At 30.9% G+C, this 22,699-nt stretch overlaps 2 protein-coding genes across 3 annotated transcripts; one reads left to right on the top strand and one right to left on the bottom strand.

Annotated features, from left to right (window-relative positions):
- Positions 1 to 10,413: 10,413 nt before the first annotated feature.
- Positions 10,414 to 15,306, bottom strand: LOC114191563 (aspartic proteinase-like). Of its 2 annotated transcripts, none has more exons than XM_028080804.2 (14): positions 15,107 to 15,306; positions 13,583 to 13,952; positions 13,439 to 13,499; positions 13,210 to 13,304; positions 12,994 to 13,106; positions 12,717 to 12,885; positions 12,600 to 12,639; positions 12,260 to 12,324; positions 12,068 to 12,181; positions 11,888 to 11,952; positions 11,317 to 11,470; positions 11,109 to 11,228; positions 10,848 to 10,936; positions 10,414 to 10,740 (listed from the first exon to the last, which is right to left on the bottom strand). In XM_028080804.2, exons 2-14 carry the CDS (start codon positions 13,937 to 13,939, stop codon positions 10,656 to 10,658), a joined length of 1,527 nt encoding a protein of 508 aa, XP_027936605.1. In that variant the 5' UTR covers positions 13,940 to 13,952; positions 15,107 to 15,306; the 3' UTR covers positions 10,414 to 10,655. The 2 variants fall into 2 exon arrangements, with proteins under 2 accessions (XP_027936605.1, XP_027936606.1); XM_028080805.2 differs by lacking the exon at positions 15,107 to 15,306 and adding an exon at positions 14,857 to 15,081.
- A 1,160-nt stretch (positions 15,307 to 16,466) lies between these two features.
- On the top strand, positions 16,467 to 19,593 carry LOC114190736 (40S ribosomal protein). Its single transcript, XM_028079726.2, has 3 exons — positions 16,467 to 16,587; positions 17,870 to 18,029; positions 19,245 to 19,593. The coding sequence occupies exons 2-3, from the start codon at positions 17,882 to 17,884 to the stop codon at positions 19,385 to 19,387; spliced, it is 291 nt and encodes a 96-aa protein (XP_027935527.1). The 5' UTR covers positions 16,467 to 16,587; positions 17,870 to 17,881; the 3' UTR covers positions 19,388 to 19,593.
- Positions 19,594 to 22,699: the final 3,106 nt, after the last annotated feature.

Raw genomic sequence — 22,699 nt, forward strand, 5'->3', positions numbered from 1 at the left:
CCTATTTTTAGTTCTCTTTCCTGATTAAAATGCTTGGAAAATGCTTGTATCTGCATGATAATAAACTGTTTGTGGTTTGATTTGGGATTTTGGCTGTGCATGCTTGAGCAGATGAGAAACCTGCAATTCTCGCCCAAGCCAGCAACTCTCGTCTAAGTGAGACTAGTAGAAACTCACATTTGCTTCTAATTGAGTTGTCGCTCAGACGTGGAACTTCAGTTTTGAGCGAAGAGCAATCTCGCTCAGGCGAGAAGGTCCCACTTAAGCGAGAAATTGCAGAAAACTCACAGTGCCAGTGTTCGGGCTCTTGTTTAGGCGAGAATGCTTAGCTTAAGCGAGAGAACCTTTGTCCCCCTTCTTCTTCTTCTTCTTCTCCAATTCATTGGCGCTTCTTCGGGTGGGAAAGGTTTTTTCTTCGAAGTAGAGAAACTCATCATTTTGAAGTCTTTCATTTTGGAAGAGGAAACCCAAAAGTTGAAAGCTCTGGCAAAGAGATATGATCTCAACCAACACAACAACAGGACATCTGGTTCGTGTTGTATAAGGCAATCGGTGATTCTGTGTTGGGTTCGTTCATCCATTTCGTCCTTCGTCTACGTTGCAATTAGGTTCATATTTTCACGTTTTAACATAACATAACATTTGTGTTGCAATTAGTAAATATATAAATGTATAAATGTAATAAATGACACGTAGATAATGTTAAAAGTGGGTTAAAAAAATAAGTTCAATTATCATTATCTGAAGGTGTTTCAACAACTAGACATAGGTGGCTTATCTAAAACATGAATCCAATAGCATAGTTTTCCCCTTATTTTTCTTCTGGTACATTCTAGTAAAATTTAAAATACTCATTCAAGATCATTCTTTTCTCAAAATAATGAAGTAATATATAGTAGCAGAATATATTATTGTACTAGTATAGATTACTAGTAAGGGAATAATATAAAAGTAGGGCCTAAAAGAAGGGATAGGAAAGGACAATATGGAAACTGTGATTAACATGAAATAAAGAGGTTAAGAAGAAAGATGTGAGAGGTAGGCATTGTAACTCAGAAGAAACCAGAAACACTCACTTGATAGAAGTTTGTACTATATTATGCAGGATTCCAAGAGCTGGCATTCACTTTACTCTTCACGAATATTGGTCGTTAATATGTTATTGCAGATGTACCAAGTGTCATGTCGGTACATCATACAAATATACATCAACCTAACCAAAAATAAAGAGATAAATAAATCAATAATATTATACATCAAGAAAGGTTATGCATTATATTTGAAGGATCAAAATAAGTGAATGTGATGCTACTCTGAGAAAGTTTTTAGTTGTTCCTGTAGGTTCTAAAAGGGACATCCAAACGAGTAATTCCACGATAGTAACACGTAGTTTGTTAGAATACTAGGTACATTGGAAAGAAGGAAACTTAGTACAATATAAAATCAATTTTCTCTGAATACTTTGGTTATATGTTGGAAGAAAAACTTAAGTCATTAGTGTTTCGGAAGCTCTTAGTGTGGTTAGCACACAACACGATTGATGAGTGCCCCGGCGGAGGATAATGGTGGCAGGGGCCATGACCCCAAAAGTTTTGAATTTTCTTTTTATAATAGGTATTATAATTTTTTTTATTATAGATTCTAGGATTTTGATTTTTTATTATAGATATTAAATTAAATATTTTTTTATAAACATAATAATAATTAATGTTAATAAATAATAAAATATAAAATTAAACATAAAGAATAAAAAATAAAAAATTTATCAAATTTTTTTTTTTTGAATTTTTTCATTATAGCTTGAGTTTCTCACATTTCATTCTCACCTGTTTTTTTTATCTGAAAAGAAAAAGATCTATTAATTTTGCTCTTTCTTCTCCTTTGTTCTCTTCCGTTATCCGTAAAAGAATAAGAGAAGGTAATTATTTCGTCTCACTTGATGATGGTGAAATATTAGTTTAATAATTTATTTAATGAGTCTCTTTTATATTATTTTTTTATTTTATGAACATAGAAGAAAAAATATTGTATTGTGTGTTTTTTATAACCAGATTTTAATTGTGGTTTCGTTATATGTCTATGTCTTGTGTTTCTCATAAATTGTTCTCATCTCCCATTCACACAATTGTCTTTTGTGTCTGAAGAGAAAAAGATGTATTATTTTTGCTCTCATCTCTCAATTGTTCTCTTCCATTCTCGAAGAAATGAAGAAGAAGGTAATTTTTTTTTGTGTCACTCGATAGTGAAATATTAGTTTAATAATTTATTTAATGAGTCTCTTGTATATTAATTTTTATTTTATGAACATAAAAGAAAAAGAATTGCACTATGTGTTTTTTATAATTAGATTTTAAGTGTGGTTTGATTATCATCAAATTTTCCTTTAGTATTTATGTTTCTCAATTTTTTATAAGATTATGGTAAATTATTGTTTAGTCTTATTTTTTTTAAATAGGTATGTTGATGAAGAATAAAAGAATAGATTCATTTTTTAAAAGTGATAAAAGGGAAGCTACCCGTGAAGATGAAAACAGGACAAATCCAACTTGATTGATTGTTTAATTCGTCTTATTTTAACTCTTCATGTTTCTACAGCTAGAACAGAAGTATCATTTTCTGCAATGAAGATTATCAAAATAAGATTGTGGAATAAAATGGAAGATGAATTTCTTGCCGGTAATATGATTATTTACATTGAAAAAGAAATAGCTAAAATTTTTAGTTCTGATTCAATTATTGATGAGTTTAAGGATCTGAAGCAACAAAAGGATAATCTTTTAAATATGTGTGATTTCTTTTTTAATTATCGATATAGTAACTTATATATTATTTTTATGGTATTAATGATAATAATTAAATATATAAATTTTGAATGTATTATTCATGTTTACATCGATACTCATTGTGTTTCACATCCTCTAAGCGAGATGGTACGGAATAACTCAAACAAATTCACAAATGTCTACCACAAAAAATAACAGAGAAATCAGCAAGAGAAACAACTAGAAGGTTCAGTCATAATAGTTTACTACGAAAACAGATATTACACCAAAACTTTCTCTCTTTTGAAATCCTAACACGATAACTACTTAATTACACGTACCAGAGTTTTGTCTAAACATATCACACGATCAAGTGAATAATGTTACACTGATCTAAGGATGTCTCAACCATTATCTACCTTGATAAAGACCTTCTCTTCATTGCAGTTATCAAATAAAACAGTAACAAAAGAAACGATTTATCTGAATATTTTACATTAGAAGCAAAATTAATATTCACTAATTAATCGGCATTTTTTGTGTTTTGGCAGTTTTTGGTGTTTAGAAGCTGAACTCAAACTAATTATATATGCGTGTATATGTATTCAGCTTTCAAAACTATGTTAGATGCAAAAAATGTGAAGAAAAAATAAAGTTGGAGGATTGGAAGTACCACATCAATAAGACATAAAATGAGTTTCTAATATACAAGTGTACAAACCTCATGTTACAAGTAAGTTTTACGAAATTAAGTTAAGTTTAAAATCTACTTCTTAACACGGAGAACGATAGTGTGAGACGGTATAACATTTTCATTGAAAAAAACCAAATTCTGAATTAACGAAGTGGAAGTTTATTGATAACAAGATTAATATTGTGGAATTCACATATGATAATCAATAGCTAATTACAGTAGAGGCAGAAACAAATTATTTAAATGGAGGAGAGTGAGATTTTAGTTTCTACTGCTGGACTTGAGCTTGGCAGTGAACTTCTGACTCAGAAACTCGTTTTTTGTATTGAGCAATGAAAGCAGTGGCTCTCATATCAATGACAGGATCAGCCACGCCCCAGCGACCTCTGTCCTCGTCGCTGGGCCAGACTCTGGTCCATTGCTTGGGCCCATCATCGTAAGCATCATAATGCCCCCCTCTTTGCCTGCTGCTAGATTTGAAGATGTTGAAGACAGATTTGAAGGAGGAAGACTTCCTTTGCCTGTTGCCACCCATGGCTAGTGCAAACAGTGGAGAGAGAGTTAGTGAGTGGGAATGAATTGAAGAATTGTCTTGTGTACCAAGTTGCAGGCTAGGGGTCTCAATTTATATAGTACTGCTACACGTCCTTTGTTAAGCTAAGACAAAGGGAATCTGATTCAAACCAGGGGTAAGCCCCATTATTCATGGTCCAAACATCCTCACATGGGACACTAAACAATTATTTAACGTTTCGGCAGGGCACATCTTCTCTGCTCCAGTGCTTTGCTTTTCTTGCTTGACCTGAACTCATCTGATTTGTTTTGTTTTCATCTTATGAGATTTGACCGAGTAGTTTTTGAGGTGAACTGATATGATTAAAGTTCACCTCCAAAGACTTTTACAAGTTAGTAAGACATTCTTGAAATATTGTTTACTTTGAAACATGGAGTTTTGTCATAGTTTTTATTGGAAGTCCACATCAATTAGAGATAAGGTCAATTCATAATATATAAATGAGGTGCAAACTTCACCTTATAAACTGGTTTTGTGGCGTTGAGTTGGACATAAAGCCCACTTATAACATGATATCAGATTCAAGTTAGAACCTATCCTAACGAACTTTCGTGGATATTTTGTTCCACCTGCAATCGAGCCGCTAACAGAAGCAAAGCCAAGCTGATTTTATGGAGTTGAGTTAAGCTTAAAACTCACTTCTAACAATTTTATCTTTGTGAGACTTATTAAATGTACTGAATCAGGATTGTTCAGTAATGCACAATTTTTTGGCTCTGAAATTTGGTTTCACGTTAAGTTTTTTGACTGTTTTGATTTCTCTTGTAATTAAAAAACATTCAACTATTTTCTGCATGAACTGTGGACATGTTGAACTAGATAGATATCGAGCAGATTTGATCTCTCACTAATTGGGAAAATCAAAATCTCCTATCTCTGTTAGGTATTTACCAATTCGGTATTGGCCACTGTTGAGAATGTCACACTGTTACTAGATTTATCTAAGCATGATATCTGATCATATATAACTCGTGAAATAAATCATCGAAGTGTTCAAACCTATTCCATTGATTTTTTAATCAATGGTTATAAGTTTACACTTTATACTCTACACCTTTCATCAGTCACACTAGAGGAACTAAATCCAAGTTTAATTATAGCCTCAGGAGAACATTCTCACAGCTAGGTAAAGAGCATATTACATAATATATATTTGTTAAAATGCATGGTGACTGTTCATGATGGCACTGCTAGGATAAAATGAATAGTAAGATGCATTTGTTATACCTTTCACATTAAAATAAACTAGGCTAAACAAAACATAATATTAATTTAGTGTGAAGAATAAGATTAATGGGTTATTAACTAAGTGAAGAATGAAGAAAGGTGGTCAAAAAACTGCTTTATTGATATGGTTCATGCATATCACAGGATAGTATAGTTTAGGAGATTTTGAAATTTTTAATGAAACAGATAAAGGTTATTTAAAAAAAAAAAAATAGAACAAAAGTTGCTTCCCCTTTTCTTCTAAGTTATTCTCTTCACCAGGAAAAGTTCTTAGTGGCCACAAACCAGTGGCTGCCACCTGCAGAAAAGGCTCATAAATATATTGATAATTTGATATACATTTACTAAACTTCAACTGTTACAAGTTTTTACTTGTGGAATACCAAAACCCAAAACAAGCAGTAACTTGTTTTTAATTTTTTTTTTCTTCTATCACTGCTTGCAAGTTGCCAAGTTTGGGAATCTAAAAAAATATCTGGTTTTAAATATTTGTTAATGGCCAGAGTTTGGTATACCCAATTTGCACTCTGAGACACGGATCTCTAAATATTATATTTATATTCTTTTTTTGAATTAAAACTGTTATTTTAAGCCATTATGATTATGCTCCTTTGCTGTAATCACATTTAAGCTTCAAAAGCTACGTACAACAGAAGAATAACGTTTTGTTTTGTGCTTCATACTTAAATCACAAGCTTTGCATATTTCTAGAACAACAATAGCAAATAATGGACTCAATGAAGTATAGTTAGTTTTCGAAAATGGTGGTAGAGTTGGATGGAATATATTTAGAGATGGGAGCATATATAATGAAAATATTTAAACATTAATTGAATTTAATTTACCTCATTTAATTGATTTGGAATGAAAATAAATATTAATTTTATGTAGTTAAAAATAGAAATATTCAATCTGTTGTTATAAAGAAAATTGGTGTCCAGTCACATGTTTTTGGTAGAAGGCAATAAATAATGAAAGCAAGAAAGGGAAACAGGATTCGATGAAAGCAGTGAGTCTTACAACTGAGACCTGAGACACTTTTGTATGATGGATACATCTTATCATATTCTCCACTCTTTAACCTTCCACCATTGAAAAAATTAATCAAATTCTATTTCATTTTCCACAACTATTCTGTGACTGCCAAAATAAATGGAAAAGGAAAATCAATATATATGAAAAAACTTTGCAGTTACTTTTCTTAGTAATTAATCTATAATTAATTTATAGAACGAGTTAATGAATCTTCATTCCCTCAATGTGAAGACTTTCGAGTTCAACCAGATCAACACTAATTCTAATAAAAAATTTTAAAAAATTTAATTTATTAATTTTTGATATGATACTCAACTTTTTCATTTTTATTTGACGTCAGACTTAAAATCACACTTAGATTCTCGGCCTTGATTCTTTCGCCATAAAAGATAAACTTAATCTCATTTCTTAGTAATTATAATAATGAGAGGCTAATAAAATAAGTTAAAAAAGATACACTTATTTGTCTAAGGGTTGCTTCTATTCCAAACATTTTAAGGCTTCAAGCCAACCAGCAAAGAAAAGGAGACTAAGTTGGATAAAGGTTGTTTTGAATGTTGTAAATAATTGTCTTGCTTTTCGTAATTCACCTATCCGATGCATATCATTATCAAAAAATTGTACGGATCTTTTGATTTAACCTTCAAAGTATTCGCATCTTATATAATATAATATGTTAAAGATGATCGATTTGTTAATAAAGTTGGGTTAGTAGCTGCGTTTTCAAAGAAGATTGCGGTTTATTCTGTTTTTCATTTTATTTTGCCTCATCGGAATGGAAAGGGAAAAAGGATGTGTGTGGGTAAACACGGGCCAAATCCCATTCAAAGTTAAACCTAAACCAACTACCAACCCTGTAACTCAAACTAATCCCATTCAAATTTCTAAGAAAAATTCAACTTTGGTTGAATTTGGATGCATAAAATTTATAATCTATATAGTAAGGAATCTCTCCTAACTAAAGATATAAAATTATTTTCACCATCCTCATAACAACATTCAAACTTGTTATCATTTCTTACCTCTTTTATCTATACTTAATGATGATTTATTGGTTATTTCTTTGAAAAATTATAGAAATGGGAATTGAGTGACAGATGTATTTCGTTTCATTTTGAAAATAAAAATTCATCTTTATTATTGTATCCACATTCGCAGGATGTAGGTATTATGTATTTTTGTACCTATTCTTATTAAATATTAACTAATTTAAAAAAAAACATGATATTATTATATATTCAATATTAAAATATACATGTTGTTTCTTCTTTAATGTGAAATGTTAGCAAATAAATTTCAATTGCCTAACTATCAAATGAAAGTTGATAGAAAATAATAAGAATGATCATATGTATATCTTATCTTATTGATAGTTATATTCTTATCTTAAGTGTTTTATTATCTTCATCTATAAATATAAATATGAAAGGATAAATGAGTAAATTAGATTTTGTTCTAGATAAAAAAGTGTCTCTAAAGTTAGAGTGATTTTTCCTCATATAGCATTTAAGATTCATCTGGCTTCCTTAGGCTATTTTCCACTTTATATAAAGTATTTCTCGTGTAGGGAAAGGAAATATTCCTAAACAAGAATAAATTTCTATTATCTATTCATATACCAATATTAATTATCAATAGACCAAAGTGTAATCTTAAACCAAACAGGGCATTTTCACCATGATTTAATGCTTATCTTCTTATGAAATCTCCTTCGTCTCTAAAACATACCCTTAATTATTTAATATTACTATGAATATACACACTGAAATCTAAACAAAGTTTACTAAATGCCTTAATTAGATGGTTATCCATTATTCATTTTCTTAATGTATACATATCTATTCAGATTAGAGATAATGCTAATGGAGATAAACCTCAATTAAATCTAAATGGATAAATCTCAATAATTACCTTTTGAAGACAAACCTTCAAAGTTATATATATAAACCCAACCGTGGTATCAGAGTCGATGGTTCGAAGTGACTGATCGCATAACCACAATAAAAAAGGATCACTCATACACCTGAAAGGAAATATATCATATGAAAAGAAAAAAAAAAGAGAAAAAAAAAAAAGGGACTCACCCTTGAGGGAAGATGGTTGGAAATACTCCAAGTGTGAGTCAAAGTCTCACATTGGATAGAATATACAAAGTCAAACACTATATAAAAATAAATATCCATAACATCATTGTCTTAAGATTTTGGTGTAAAAGTGATGAAAAATGCCTTATATGTGTCAGACTAATATCATATAATCTCTCAATGACTACAATCCTATAACCCATATATATATATATATATAAACCCAACAGTATTATGAATAATGGTGAGCACATGAGGTGACAATTTGTATCTCTTATCAATAACAGGACTATATAAAAAAAAATGATAAAGATGAAAATAAAAAGTGTACTCACAAATATCTATTCATGAAGAATTTAAATGGATTTTTTTCTACATATTTTTTAACAAATCGTAGGCAAACATTACACTACGGCCAGTGCTCACTAACTATTAATATAGATTTAATTTTAATTTTTTCCTTTTCTAAGACATGTCTATTGTATGATTTTATTTGAATGTATGTTTTAAAGAGGCTGATTTATAAATAATTTTAATAATTTTACCCTTTAGTAAAAATTTATATACTTACCATGGAAGAAAAATGTGTAAAAAATATATTAAATTAGTTTTTTTTTTATATATACAAGTTATGCATGGATAACTGTGGTGACTATGGAATATCAAACAAAATCCACAAATATTTTTTACGAATAAATATTTAACCGGTCAAGAGATGGTGACAATTATTTAAATAACTTAGGTTGGTATCAATGTTATCTTTAAACAATATGAAAAATGTTGGTAAAGAAGATTTCACTAAAGATGTGTTAACATTTAATTGGTTAAAGTTAAAGTATGACTTGAAAATTTAATTGACTGTATTATTTTTTATTTGAGGTTTGAGTAAAAAAGTTTGTCTGGAGATCTTATTAACTTTATTCAGTTAATAAATGTTAGTAGGTTATCTTATATCAAAATTATATTTTAGTACTCAAGAATGGAAGTACTATTTTTCTAACCATTTGTAATGATAGTTTAACACTTATAATTAATTTGCAATTACTCTAGGTCTTTTCCACTGTTATTTGATATTATATGAAAAAATATACTGTAATTTATTCTTAAAATTTGCACATGTTCAGTAGCAGTAAATTACAAACCACTTGAAAATATATAATATTATAAAGGCTTAATTTTTTTTTCTAAGAGGTCTAATTATATTTGTATTTCTTTAATTTAAATTATTTAATACTTTGGTCTTTGAGGTTCTTTTTTAATTAATTATCTATTTTTCAAATGAACAAAGTTTCATCTTCTCGTGGTTTTTCTTATACTTAAAATCCACAAATTACTATTTATATCCATATATTTTAGGGTTTTTTTTTAGGAATTTGAGATGTACAGCAATTTCAAATTTTCAAGTAAGAAATTTAGTTGCAACTTAATGAAATTTGACCGATTTTATAAGACAACTTCATTTGGGTGACATTTGATTTATGAGTTTTAGATAGAAGACAATTTAATCAATTTAAAATATAAAAAGATTTTGAGTAGAAGGAGAAACTGATAGTTTAAGTGGAAATGTAAATTGCTTCATTTGAAAAGAAAAATAAATAAATCTTTTAACTCAAGAAACTTGATGAACTAAAACTAAGCACATTACAAAGTAGAGGAAATTCAAATTACAATTAAGCCTATTATATACTATATTCATTCAAAACGTCACAAGAAATATTCTACATTGACAAACCAACCCAACTTAACTAGGCTGCAATGAATTATCCAAATATCCTTTGCTCAAAACTCAATTTGAGAGCCAGCATTTAACGAAACAGTGTATTTGTTACAAAAAAGAGAATAGTAGACAAGTTCTATGAATGTATAGACAGACACCAATCATGGTTTAGCTTTTTCAGAATCAGATGCTCAAACATCATATTCAATGCATGCAAATACGGAGCATATATTTTTGGAGAAAGTTCACAATGCATTATTGAACATTTCAGAGGGAAAAGAAAAAACATTCTTGGCACCATTTTATGTTGCTCGTTTGGCTACAGAATCCATTGCTATCTTCATTGCACGTAACGTAAGGGTACAATATATAATCTACTGTTCAACATGGTGTTTAATAAAAATGATCCCTTCAAGTACAAGCACACAATACTTGAAAGCGCATAGTTTCACTAGTGTGTACATTCATGAAATCTATAACGTGAACCTTGCCATATAAGTTACTGAGGATTATTTACAACACATAAACAAGTTTATTAAAAGATACCCTGCAGCATGTCTTGTTATGCAGCTTTGGCGAAACCAACTCTGAGATTGCCATAGTCAAAGACAGTGTGATACACCCTCATGAAAACATCCCCAAGAATCCTTCAGGTAAAATAGTCACAGCAATATCAGAAAAAAAAAATAATATCAAAGGCAAAGCTTAGGACAATGGTAGTCAATCATTCCATTCATAGAAGGGTAACACATACCAAAGAGGACCCCGTGGAGGAGGAATGTCAAAAGCAATAAACCCACTAAGGCAAACTTCTGCAATGCCTTCTCCAGTTTTCAGAATATACTGAAATTACACAGCATTTTCAGAACCAGAATAAAATAAATAAACAATCTCTAACAGTTAGCCTTGGGATGTAGATAGTAATGTTGTTTTGAGGTTAGCATTAGATTTATGGAGTGTAATCATCTACCAAAACTGCATTGTAATTTAATTTATCACAGTTTGTAAAGCCAACCTGCTCAGGAGTGAGGGTGAAAGGTTTGTCTCCAACAGTAAATGTGATGTTTGGTAATCCAGAAATGCCATTACAGTTAACTACTGACTCTCCATTTGGACTTGGCAAGCTCTCGCACAGCTGCCAATGATCAAGGGGAAAAAATCAGCACGACATATATGTAGCCATATAAATGTAACCAACACCAAGGATGGTTCAAAAGGGCTACCTGATTCACATAGTTGAAAACTGTGTCCTTTGTCTTCTGTTGTTTTAGTTGATTCTGAATCCAAATCACAAGCATTTGACAGGGAGCACACAAAGCAGTATCTTTAGCTGACAACTTTCTCTGTTCCTTTTCAGTCACCATCTCAATTCCATTGCTGCATAGTATTAGGATTCAAAGAAAATTTAGGAGTCTCTTTCAGCCAAAATCTGATAACAGTTGTAAGAATAGAACTTAAACGCTCTCAGTTGAAAAAAGAAGAAATACATAAACCAGTAATTGTAACCAATGAAAAAATTTTAGACCCTGTTTTAGCCAAAATCTGATGGCATTAAAAGTATGGATAGAACCTAAATTCACCCAGTGGCAAAAGAAGAAATTTATAAACCAGTAGTTGTAATCAAGGGTATCAAGCCCTGAGAAATTGGTTGCTAAGGTCACAGTCAGAATATTAACCATCCCACCAACATCTTCAAAACATTACTTAATTGAAGTGCACGAAATCAAATATGTTGAAAGTGCATTCAAAACACTGATATATAAAATTGCTAATTGCAAATTCAAACAAACTGACCTCTCTGATTGACCTTTTTTGGCAAAACATAAACCAACCTGTGAGCACACATCATCAGGTCGTACCTGCAAATCAAGATCAAACACACTTAGGTCTGAGAAGTGAAAACTAGTGAAAGGAAAGATCAAAGACAACAAATCAAGTTGAAAGGAAAACTTCAAGGTAGGCAAGAGATCTTACCCCAGATATCAAGAGATCCCATAACATTTCTCCATATTCAGAAACAACTTCCTTACATTCTACGCTTAGAACTCCTTCAGCTCCAATTGCATGATTGATTTCAGTTACAACAGCCTGAAATTAACAGCGCCATAAAAATTACAAACAGAAATTTATAAATATCAAAGTCTTCAAAGAAGCATAAGGACTCACAGTTGGACCAGCAAGCAAAGATGTTCCTGAATCCACAATAGCAGCACAGCCACCCTCACAGACACCTGAGGATAGCATCGATATACAGGATTAGATAAATTTCATGATCAAAGATCATGGCTACTAAAAAAAAAATGTAAAGATACAGTGAGTACACAAGTCACAAGTCTTTAAAATACACTACAGTATGTGAGAGGAAGAAATAGAAGTGAGTTTTCTCCTTGTACCACATTCTAAAACCTTTCAACCACTCAATCACTCACTACTTATTCCCAAATAACTCCCCAAAAGACAACAGAAACTATCTATATAGAATTGAAGAAGAATGAAATGAAGTCACCTGTCGAGACACCTCCAATGAAAAAGTCTCCCATTTCAATCTGAAAAGGAAAATATTCTTGTGAGCCTTTCAAAAATAAACCATACATTCCTGATCAAACTAAATTGTTTTGCTCACCTGCCAGTAGCCTTTTCTAGTGACTGGGACATAAGTGTGATTTCCCTTGAAGTGTTTTGGATCAACACCTCCAAAAACTAGTTCTCCGCCCTCTTTCGCATTTGGATCGCCATTGAGCCAAAAAGAGAACACCTGCTCACTTACAAGATTTTGCTGCACCATATTGTACCTGTAATTTAAATGGATCAGTAAATGAAAAGATTTAAGGCTTACCAATTGGCCTTCTGACGTGAATACCAGCTGCAAATGAACTAACAAAAGTGCATGATGAACATACCATAATGGCACAGCACTTTCAACAGAGATCTCCTGAAACCCAAGCCCGAGTAATCCATCAAACTTCGCTAACAGAAAGGAAAGACTTCCTTCTCGAGTTGCCTCAATGAAATCCTACAGTTAAAAAGAATAACATAATGGTAAATTCTATAAAGTATTGCTGCAGAACTGTTCAGTCTAGATGTGGGATCTAATGTATTAAGAGGCACTCACTCACCTGTTTCTTGACAACAATATCACCAACTTTAACATTATCTTTACTGAAAAAACCAGATATTGATCCAGATCCATAGGTTATTTTACACGAAGTTCCTGGTTGACAAGTAAAAAGATGAATTGAAACATGTCAAATAGCATCCGCACAGAATGCACTACCGTTTAATGTTGGGGTTACATGATTGCATCTACCACTATAATGATTCTGCATAATAAGAAGCTGGCATTACCATTTTTGATATATGTTTTGGACTTCTTTGGCTTGTACCATTTATGGGTATAGCAGGCAAGCTGTAAGAGAACATTAATCAACAGGACTCATTGATAGTACACACAGGAAAAGATTGAATGCACAGAAGTTAAGTTGAACTCACAGAAAAATAGCACTTTGATGATGGAACCCATAGGTTGGAACTACCAGTATCAAATATGACATTAAATTTCTGCGGAGGTGTGCCAATTCCAATCTCTCCATAATATTGTGCATCCAAATAATTCTTCAAAGGTACTATGCCCTCATCGGTTGGTTTGCCAACATACTGATCATATGCACCCAACACAGGTCTGCCTAATCCTAGTTTTTCTCGTACCATTCTAGCTGTTCTGATACTATCAAGATCTAGATCTCTCTTCTTCAAACCAATTCTCATAAGTCCACTCGAGAAAGAAGGAAGAAGTGAGCATGTCAAAGCCCACAAACAAAAGGTGAACAACAAATACGTGTTCCCCATCTTCAAAGAGAATCTGCCATACAGGGTAATGTAACGGTAAGTCGGATATATAGTCCCAGATACACATTCAAATTAGTAACATGAACTAGCTTATGCATGAACTAATTTGTAAAAGCTCTCTCAATTAGTTTCTCTACCTTTTTCCCTTTAACTTCTGCATAACCGAATTTTAGGATAAGTCAAATTCATTTTTTTCTTCCCTAAAGAGCTTATGGAGAAGGTTGTCCAAGGATACCCATGTTTGAAATCTTTTTCGAAACAACACTAGTGAACTAAAAAACATAAAGAAAAAATTAAATAAACTCTTTCCATATGCTAACATGAACTTACACAGAAATAAAATAGCTCACATGTTATCTTCCCTAAAAGTTGATTTTAACGTATGCTGAGCTAATTATAACCATTAAAAAAAAATGCTTATCTTGTTTTTCTTTCTTCTCTTTTTCTACCGGAGCTTATAGAAAAAGTTTCTAAACAAAACCCTCGGTAAAACTAAGATCTTCATCAACAAAGTTCATAATAAACGGTATTCATGGAATTATTACAATGAATCCGAACCTTAACAAGCCAACACTTGTCTTCTTCATCTTATCTCATTCTAATGTTTCTTCTCAGTTGACTTAACTATTTCTACAATCGTTTAACCTATACATGAAAAGAAAACTCTTTTTTTCTGGTAACAATAACAGACAGTCCCCAAATCCACTAGCGGAATATTCGAACAGATGCATCAAATGAAAAAGGAAAGGATAAATAGAAGTGAGACGAAACATGTTTATACAATAGCATGAAGACAGATCAACACCAGTGGAAAACTGAGGATAAGATATCACCAGAAAAAAAGTCAACTGAACTGAACTCAACATAGGATCATGATACCAATAACAAAGAAAAAAAAAAGTTATGCAAAATCAAACCTGTAGTCAAAGCAAAATTAGGACAAGTAAAATCTAGTGGAAATTAGAAGAAACCAAGTGACCTCAACTCACTAGGATGATCTACGATTGAAGTTTTAATATTTTTTTACGGGGATACATGTGATTAAAGCTAAGAGATCAGAAAAATGAAAACTTTTTGCTACTGCAGATGCTTGTGCAGCAACTATCGTGGTACTTTACTACGGTTCAAAGCAGAGTAGGGAGAAGAGTTGATGAAAGAACACGTTACCTACACTGACAGGAAGGTCTCTGGGAGGAGAAGATTGGAATCTTTTTGGGTAGCACTTATATATTTACAACACAAACAATACACTTACGTTAAATTACTTAATTGCTCAAAAAACATATCTACGATGGCATCAACGAGGTCATATTTTATCATATTATCTGAATATTTATGTAATTATTTAGTGGAGCTTGGCTTTTTTATTACACTCTCAAACAAAAACCCTCTCTTCCCATGCTTCAGCAAAGTATTTTATTATATTTGGTGGAGCACGTTATCCTTCCTTCCTTCCTTCCTTATTTATTATTTATTATTTATTTTTTTATTGGAATTCAATATAGGTATGCATAGTAAAAGGGATTTCCAGTAACTTACACATTATTTTCACTATTCACAAAAATACAGTAAAATAAGGTATAATAATATTGTGATTTTCATTTTTTAATTTTTATAATTATAGTAAAATAAAGTATAATAATATTATAATTTTTATTTTTATTTTTTATTTTTTGACTTATTAATCAATATTTTTTTTTAAATAATTAATGACATATACCAAGTGACGTTAAATAATAAAAGTTGATTATTAAAAAATATAAATTATTGTATAAATTTTCTAAAAGAAAATGTAACAATGTTTTGTCAATTAAGTTTTATGAAACAAATTTACACTGATAAATTAAAGGCTAATGTTATATTGAATTTTAGTTTTCTACAAATTTGATAATAAGCTGTAAAATTCATGTACTAATACTCATTAAATGCTGTAAAATTCATGTATTAATACTCATTAAATTCATGTATTGAAGAATTAAATTATAACTTTTTTATAAACTAAACAGTAATTGGTAGTAACTAAAATGGCTATGTATTCATAGATTATTAGTGAAAATGTGAAGAAAAGAAAATTAAAGAAATTGCCGAATTTCACAAAAAAAAAAACAATCACGGTGAGAATATCATATCTGGAACATAATAAGTAAAATGAAATGAGTAATGACATAAGTAATAATAAATAAAAGGAATAATAAAAGGAATGATTGAAAAACTTTTTAACTGGAACTTTAAAGAAAAATAAAAAGTAAAATTATTTTTTTTAATAAGTTAAGATAATTTTATTACACATTAAAAAGTAAAAATTTAAATAAGTCACTGAAGGACTTTTATAAATTAATTTGAATGTATGTATTTTAAAATATAATGTGTATATATATCTGGTGCATGTGTGCGTGAGCGAGAACATGATTTTTCATGTTTTATTTTAGTGTTTAGAAAACACTTCAAAAAACAAGTATTTAATAATAATGGTGTGTAGTACATTACTGGGCTAAGGGGTGGGCTTTCTCTTCACTAACCCTGGCCCATTTAAGTCCGGCCCAGTCACTCTCCATGGCACACTTCGCATAGAGGCGCTTTCTTCTTTGCAGTGATTAGGCAGCAAAGTGACCTTCCTCTCTCTGGCTTCGGTGGCTTTGTATTTTGAGGTAATTTTCTTTATCAATTTGAACTGAAGCTCTAATTCAACTTCACCTTTGTCAATGCATTAATATAACATGTTCTTCTAATCCTGTTTCTGCTGAAAGTTTGGAATCTGGTTTTGTCCTTGGTTTGATTAGTGTATGGCCTTGCATTTTTGGTGTTTGATAAAATGACCTCAAGGGATAGGTTCACACCACTTTGGTTAAGACATAATATATTAATAGCTTCTACACTTCGTTAAAGAATAATTAGTGTAGAAAACTGGGAATCTTAATAATATAGAGGCTTCTCATCTTGTTCTTTTATTGAAGTCTTGGCACTTTTCGTTTTTCTACTTTGCTTGGATAAAGGGTTTATAAAAGCATAATTGGTTGGCAATTTACTGTCATTTGGGGGAATAACGTCCAATTGGATAAATTCTTCTGTGACGCCTATAGGAGACAAAAAATAAAAAATGAAATTAATTGAGCTTCCTCTGTGATAACTGGTTTTATAAAAGAAACTACTGCATTTTGCATTCTTCTTTTCTTCTATAATTTTTCATGAGAAAAAAATATTCAAACAGGACATCAATTCTAATTCTCATTATGAGACAATACCTCCAGGGTAGTCTTAAATGTGACTTTCGAATTGGACTCTTTAAAGAACAATTTAAAGCTGTTTCACAAGGAACATGGTTGCATATATTTAGACAAATTTCTCTTTTACAAATTCTAGTGGATAACGTTTGTAACTAACTTCCCTCACCCTGAAGATGCTGCACTATCAGCACTATCAATATGATCTGCTATAGCTAAAGTTTCTCCTGCTGCATTAGATTTGTGGTAATGAAGCTAGTATTTGTTAATTTTGATGGTTGAAGTGCATAACATTGTATAGCAAACTTTTCTCATATATTGGATGGCTATATTTTTAGTTTATTACTAAATTAAAAGTTATTACAGGCAAAGCTCTAATAAAATAAAACAAGTAGTTTTCACATCCTGCAATATCAGTGGCATCAACTTTATAGTTTTCTGTGCTTACAACGAATCTTTGTTTTACCTATTTGATTTTCATTTTACATCAGCCACTATTAAGTTTAATATTGACATTTTTTATGTGCCTTACAACTGTTAAGAGTGAATTCTGCTTGCATTGCAATCACAAGCACACTAATGCAAAGTGACCTTGTGATATGCTTACTGTTATATTGTAGCTGGAGGTATTCTATTGGACATCTTTCTCATCACAATTTCCTTTATGTTGAGCATTAACTCTTAACCACCCGGGGGTGCCTTTCTGTAGGTAACTAACACAATGTCGCTGAGGCGTTTCTTAGGCTTTTCTGATGGTGAGGTCATGAGGTCTGACGCAAAACCTTGTTCTCGGCTAATGAGGCACACGGCTGGAATCTGTAGTGTTGGGGGAGCATTAGGATTTTGGATCCTTTGTCGACTGCATTATGGTTTGTTCTACCTTTTACTCTTGCTTCCTTCTTGTTCTAGCTGAACTTTGCAACTGAATTGCTCATAATATTGTTTTCCTGTGAATGATGATTAAAGTAAACACGGCATTTCTGGAGCATTTTCTGAACAGTTTGAATTTTTTGTTGAATCACTGTATCAACTAGTTGAAACTAGAGGAAAAAGGTTGTTGGGGTAAAAACTTAAGTTTCTGAATTGCTAAACTGTACAAAGAATAAACTAATGCGTACCTCATGGCCTTGCGGTAGTAGGTTGGTCCTCCAGTGTTGGTCTTCCATGCTCTGCAATGGTGGGGTAGCACGTGCAAAACTTCAATAGTCTAGTCAGTAAAGGCACCGTACCTTGAGCCAGCTAGGTTTAGGGTTTTTAATAATCTTCTGAAGTTTTTATCTTTTAGTCACCATTATGGACAAGTGATTTGGGCCATGCCCTTGCCAGAACATACATAGATACAAGAAGAAGCCAAATATGTAAAAGAGTAGAGTTAAATCTAACGATATGATCCTAATTGCAAAATGTGCAGTAAACCTCCTGAAGATAGACTATCTGCATAAATACGAAGCAAATCTGATATAAATAGGAATCTAAGGCAAGGCAACTAAATTAAATATGTACCATTGGTCTGTTTAAAAATACAACCCAAAAGTACTTTTGGGAGCTTCTCTACTGAAATATAGGGCTTTTTCCGGTAAAGAAACCCTTAAAAAGTCCTTTTAGCACTGTATCCAACCTTGATTTGTAAACACAATTGTGAGCCAACGTGACTACAGAAGCTCTCTAGTCCGGTCTTTAGGATTATGAAGCCTAATTATAACTATTTTTTTCACTGAAAAAGAGCCGAGTATGTAGTCATTGTTCTTTGCTTCCGCCTAATTTCGGGCTGCTATAGACTCCTTGATATTAGCAACTCCTTCAACTAGTGAAACCTTTTCGTTTTCTTCATTCAGTGTAACAGAGTGCCAAACTTATAAAGAGGGGAGTTTGACCATCACTCAGCATGCCTCTAATTTAAAACAAACCCCTTTTACGTGTTTCTTATATGATGTAGTGTCACTCTTGAAATAATTTCGAGGTTTTAAATAGTATTTACATCTCCCCTTTCTTTCCCTCGAAATCTTGTATCGGTTGAATGTGAAAAAATTTGTGACATTGTAATTCATCCTTCTATATTTTCTTAATCTTTGTTGGTCATGCAGGTCCTCGAATTACAAATCCTAGGAGCCTTCGTTGGGCAGCATGTGGAGCTGTAACTGTAAGCTCAAGCACGGCTTTACTGGTTCGTTTATTTAGTCCTGAATGTGAGCCCCAAAATATAGCTGCTTACGACAATAAAAAGTAACACTGATATTGTCACCCCTTTCATATTTCACTGTTAGTTAATATAAAAAAGGGGAAATTATGAGTTTTTGAGAACCTTTTCTCCCCAGGAAATGGACCAACATATTGAAATCACATCACTCTTGTAGCATTATAATATACTTGATTAGCTAGGTTGCAAATATATTGCATATGTAAGGTTTATGGTATGGATTTCATTTTGTGGCATCACACAGGGAAAATTAGGCTAATTATTCTCATTATGAATTGCTATTAGAAAGGGTAAAATACTTCAACTCTATAATTTCTCCGCTGAAAATTTTCGGAATGAAATTTTCAGTGTATAAAATAAATTTCTAAGAGTCCAGTCCGGAATAAATGGAAGGTGACATAGATACTGGGCAAAATATCTTGGATAACGATGGCTATTTGCTAATGGTGGATTCAGGTTTGGGAATGAGTTTGTGCCCATTTTGCTAAGTAGTGGACTGGTCAGTAGAGATGACAAATAAACTTGTCTCTGTGGATATTGTCCGAATCCATCCTCGTTTTGACGGGGAATCCTCGCATTTACTCGGTATAGGTATGGAAAATCTCCAACTTTTTCAATTGGGTATGAGAATGGATATAGAGATGTATATATCCCGTTATAATACTCGTTCCCACCATATCTCCATTCTTGTTTAAATTATTAAAATATTCATCACTAATTAAGTAACCCTATATATATATATATATATATATATATACTTTGTATTTTTTATTTTTTCTAATTATTTGGTTTGTCATGAAATTTATTCACATCTCTAATATATTTTTTTCAACTTATTACACCTAGAGATGTCAAAAATATCCGTACCCGCGGATATCAGCATATAAAACCCGCAATAGATAGGAAACGGATATTAAAAATGGATACTCACTACCCGCAGGTACAGGTATTTTTGATACCCGCATGTTAATGGGGCGGTACTCGTGGATCCGTACTCGTTAAACTTTAATTCACAAAAATACTCTTATATATATATATATATATATATATATATATATATATATATATATATATATATATATATATATATATATATTAGTAAAATACATTCTAATACAATATTTTCTAAACTGCACATCTTATCTTCCTTTCTCTTCATTCTATGGAACCAAAATAAGAATACTTGGCACGTGACAGTTGGGGTTTATTATTTCATTATTTTTTCAGGAATTAATCCAAGAAAGTGGGTTGGTTGATCAAAACACTAATTAAAAAATTTTCATTGTGTTGAACGTCATTTTATATTTATTTTTATAGTTATTTGGACTTGTATGAACTTGAGTTTTTTTGAACTTTATTTAAAATCTAAGATAGTGATGTATTTTATTTTATTTTATTTGAATTTATGATTAAATATTTATTTTTTTAATAATTTTGTAAATACCCGTGGGTACTCGTGGATATGAAAAAAATAGACGGGTACCCGCATAACGAATACCTGACGAATATGGGTACGGGTATGGGGCGAATATTTATCTAGCGGGTAGGGTACGGGGGAGCTACTATCCGTACCCTACCCGCCCCGTTGACATCCCTAATTACAACATTTATGTAATTATGTTAAAATGATGTATGTCAATTAAAAAAAATTTTGTCTCACATTTGAATATTTTTTATTATTTTTAATATTTTTATTTATTGTATATTTTCCTTTCACTTGAGAATGTTTAATACTCTCAATTTAAATGTTTAATAGCATAAACCTTTTATTTACTAGGTAATATAAAAATAATCTTTACTTATTATTAATTTTTGTTTCATTTAAAGAACTTTTTTATTTCGTGAAAACAATTTTTGTTATTTCTTGATATATATTTTGATATTTGAAAAATTTTCTTAGATTTCTAATGTATTTTTCATCTGATCATACCCTTAATTATACGTTTATTTTTTTTTTGTGTGATTTCTTTCGATAGTCTCTCAAATTGTTTATAAAACATACATTTGTTAATTTTTTAATATTTTTATTTGTTGTTTATTTTTATCATGTAGAATACTATTTTGATATATTTTATCTAGTTATTTTTTATTTTCTAACTCAATATCAATCATACTGTAATTTTTTTACTATAATTTTATAAATAACTTTTATTTATTACAATATAAAAATTTAATGTAATTGTCATGAATATTTTTTTATCAACATTAAACATATATTGGAGTTCAAAAGATACAAGATTTATGTTAAAATTTTATTATTATGTTTATTATTTGTTTTTTGCGTCATTTTGATCAAGTGATGTATTATAACTTTTATTAGTGTATAAAAAAAAGATTCATTAGAATTTTAAAAATTGAAGTAAACAAACATTTAAAGTATATTTTAATTTGAATATTTGGTTTCTTTTTATAATGTTGGTAAATTTAATAAATGTTTTGGTTTTCATGAAATTTTTTTTGGTATCTTAATCTAAAATTAAACAATTATAAATTATTTCGAAGTATTTGATATCGAAGAAACAACCATCTTCCTACTTTGAATATTTGATAATATTATGTTTACTTTACCGTAATTTTTTTTTTATAAAAATTAATTAAAATTAATATTGAAGTAGTAAGAAAATGGATATGGGTACGAAATTATACATGTTACCGGGTGGGGATGGGGATGAGACAAAAGTTTGATATCCGTTGAGTTTTGGTATGGGGATGATGATGAATTTTTTTTACGGGTATGAGTATGGGATAGCGAAACTTGTCTCTGTCCGTTGACATCCCTACTAGTTAGGGCTGGAAATGAAGTCAACCATCGATGCAAATCAACCTTTTCTTGAGGACCTCACAATAAATTTATGGAGTACATTATAAAAGATTTTCGGTATAATTACCTTTTCAGTTATATTATAGTTTAATACTTAATTTGGTCCTCTAATTTTATTCAAATTTTCAAAAAGCCTAATTTTTTATTTGTTCAATTTAGTCCTCTAATCATTTTTGTTAGATTGGTGTTAATATTGTGTCGGTATAATGTCATGTGTCATGTTACTATCATATGATTGTGCTTGTTTTCAATTTAGTCCCCTTGTTTATAATTTTGATTCAATTTGGTTCTATTTCTATTTTAAAATGAAGCAATTTGGTTTTTTCTCGATTTGAGACCAAATTAGTAATTAAACTTAATTACAGTTTATATAAACATTTATTTATTATGACTTGTTGTATTTCACAATTGTTTTAGTTTTAAAACCTTTTTAATGTTTTTCCTTCTATTTTCTCATTTTATTTACTTTTTAATGCATTTATAAAAATTATAATTAAATATTTAAATTTGGTTTAATTAAG

Source organism: Vigna unguiculata, chromosome 7 (genome assembly GCF_037176805.1).
Source record: "Vigna unguiculata cultivar grain cowpea cultivar isolate G323 ecotype 2 chromosome 7, ASM3717680v1, whole genome shotgun sequence".
NCBI lineage: Eukaryota > Viridiplantae > Streptophyta > Magnoliopsida > Fabales > Fabaceae > Vigna > Vigna unguiculata.

Excerpts from the sequence above, each read along its gene's own strand:
- LOC114190736 (XM_028079726.2), top strand. The coding sequence starts at position 17,882 with ATGTCGCTGAGGCGTTTCTTAGGCTTTTCTGATGGTGAGGTCATGAGG. Across the intron at positions 18,030-19,244 it reads CCTTTGTCGACTGCATTATG|GTCCTCGAATTACAAATCCT; the intron begins GTTTGTTCTACC and ends TTGGTCATGCAG.
- LOC114191563 (XM_028080804.2), bottom strand. The coding sequence starts at position 13,939 with ATGGGGAACACGTATTTGTTGTTCACCTTTTGTTTGTGGGCTTTGACA. Across the intron at positions 11,953-12,067 it reads GGGATCTCTTGATATCTGGG|GTACGACCTGATGATGTGTG; the intron begins GTAAGATCTCTT and ends CTTGATTTGCAG. Across the intron at positions 11,471-11,887 it reads AAAAAAGGTCAATCAGAGAG|CAATGGAATTGAGATGGTGA; the intron begins GTCAGTTTGTTT and ends AATACTATGCAG.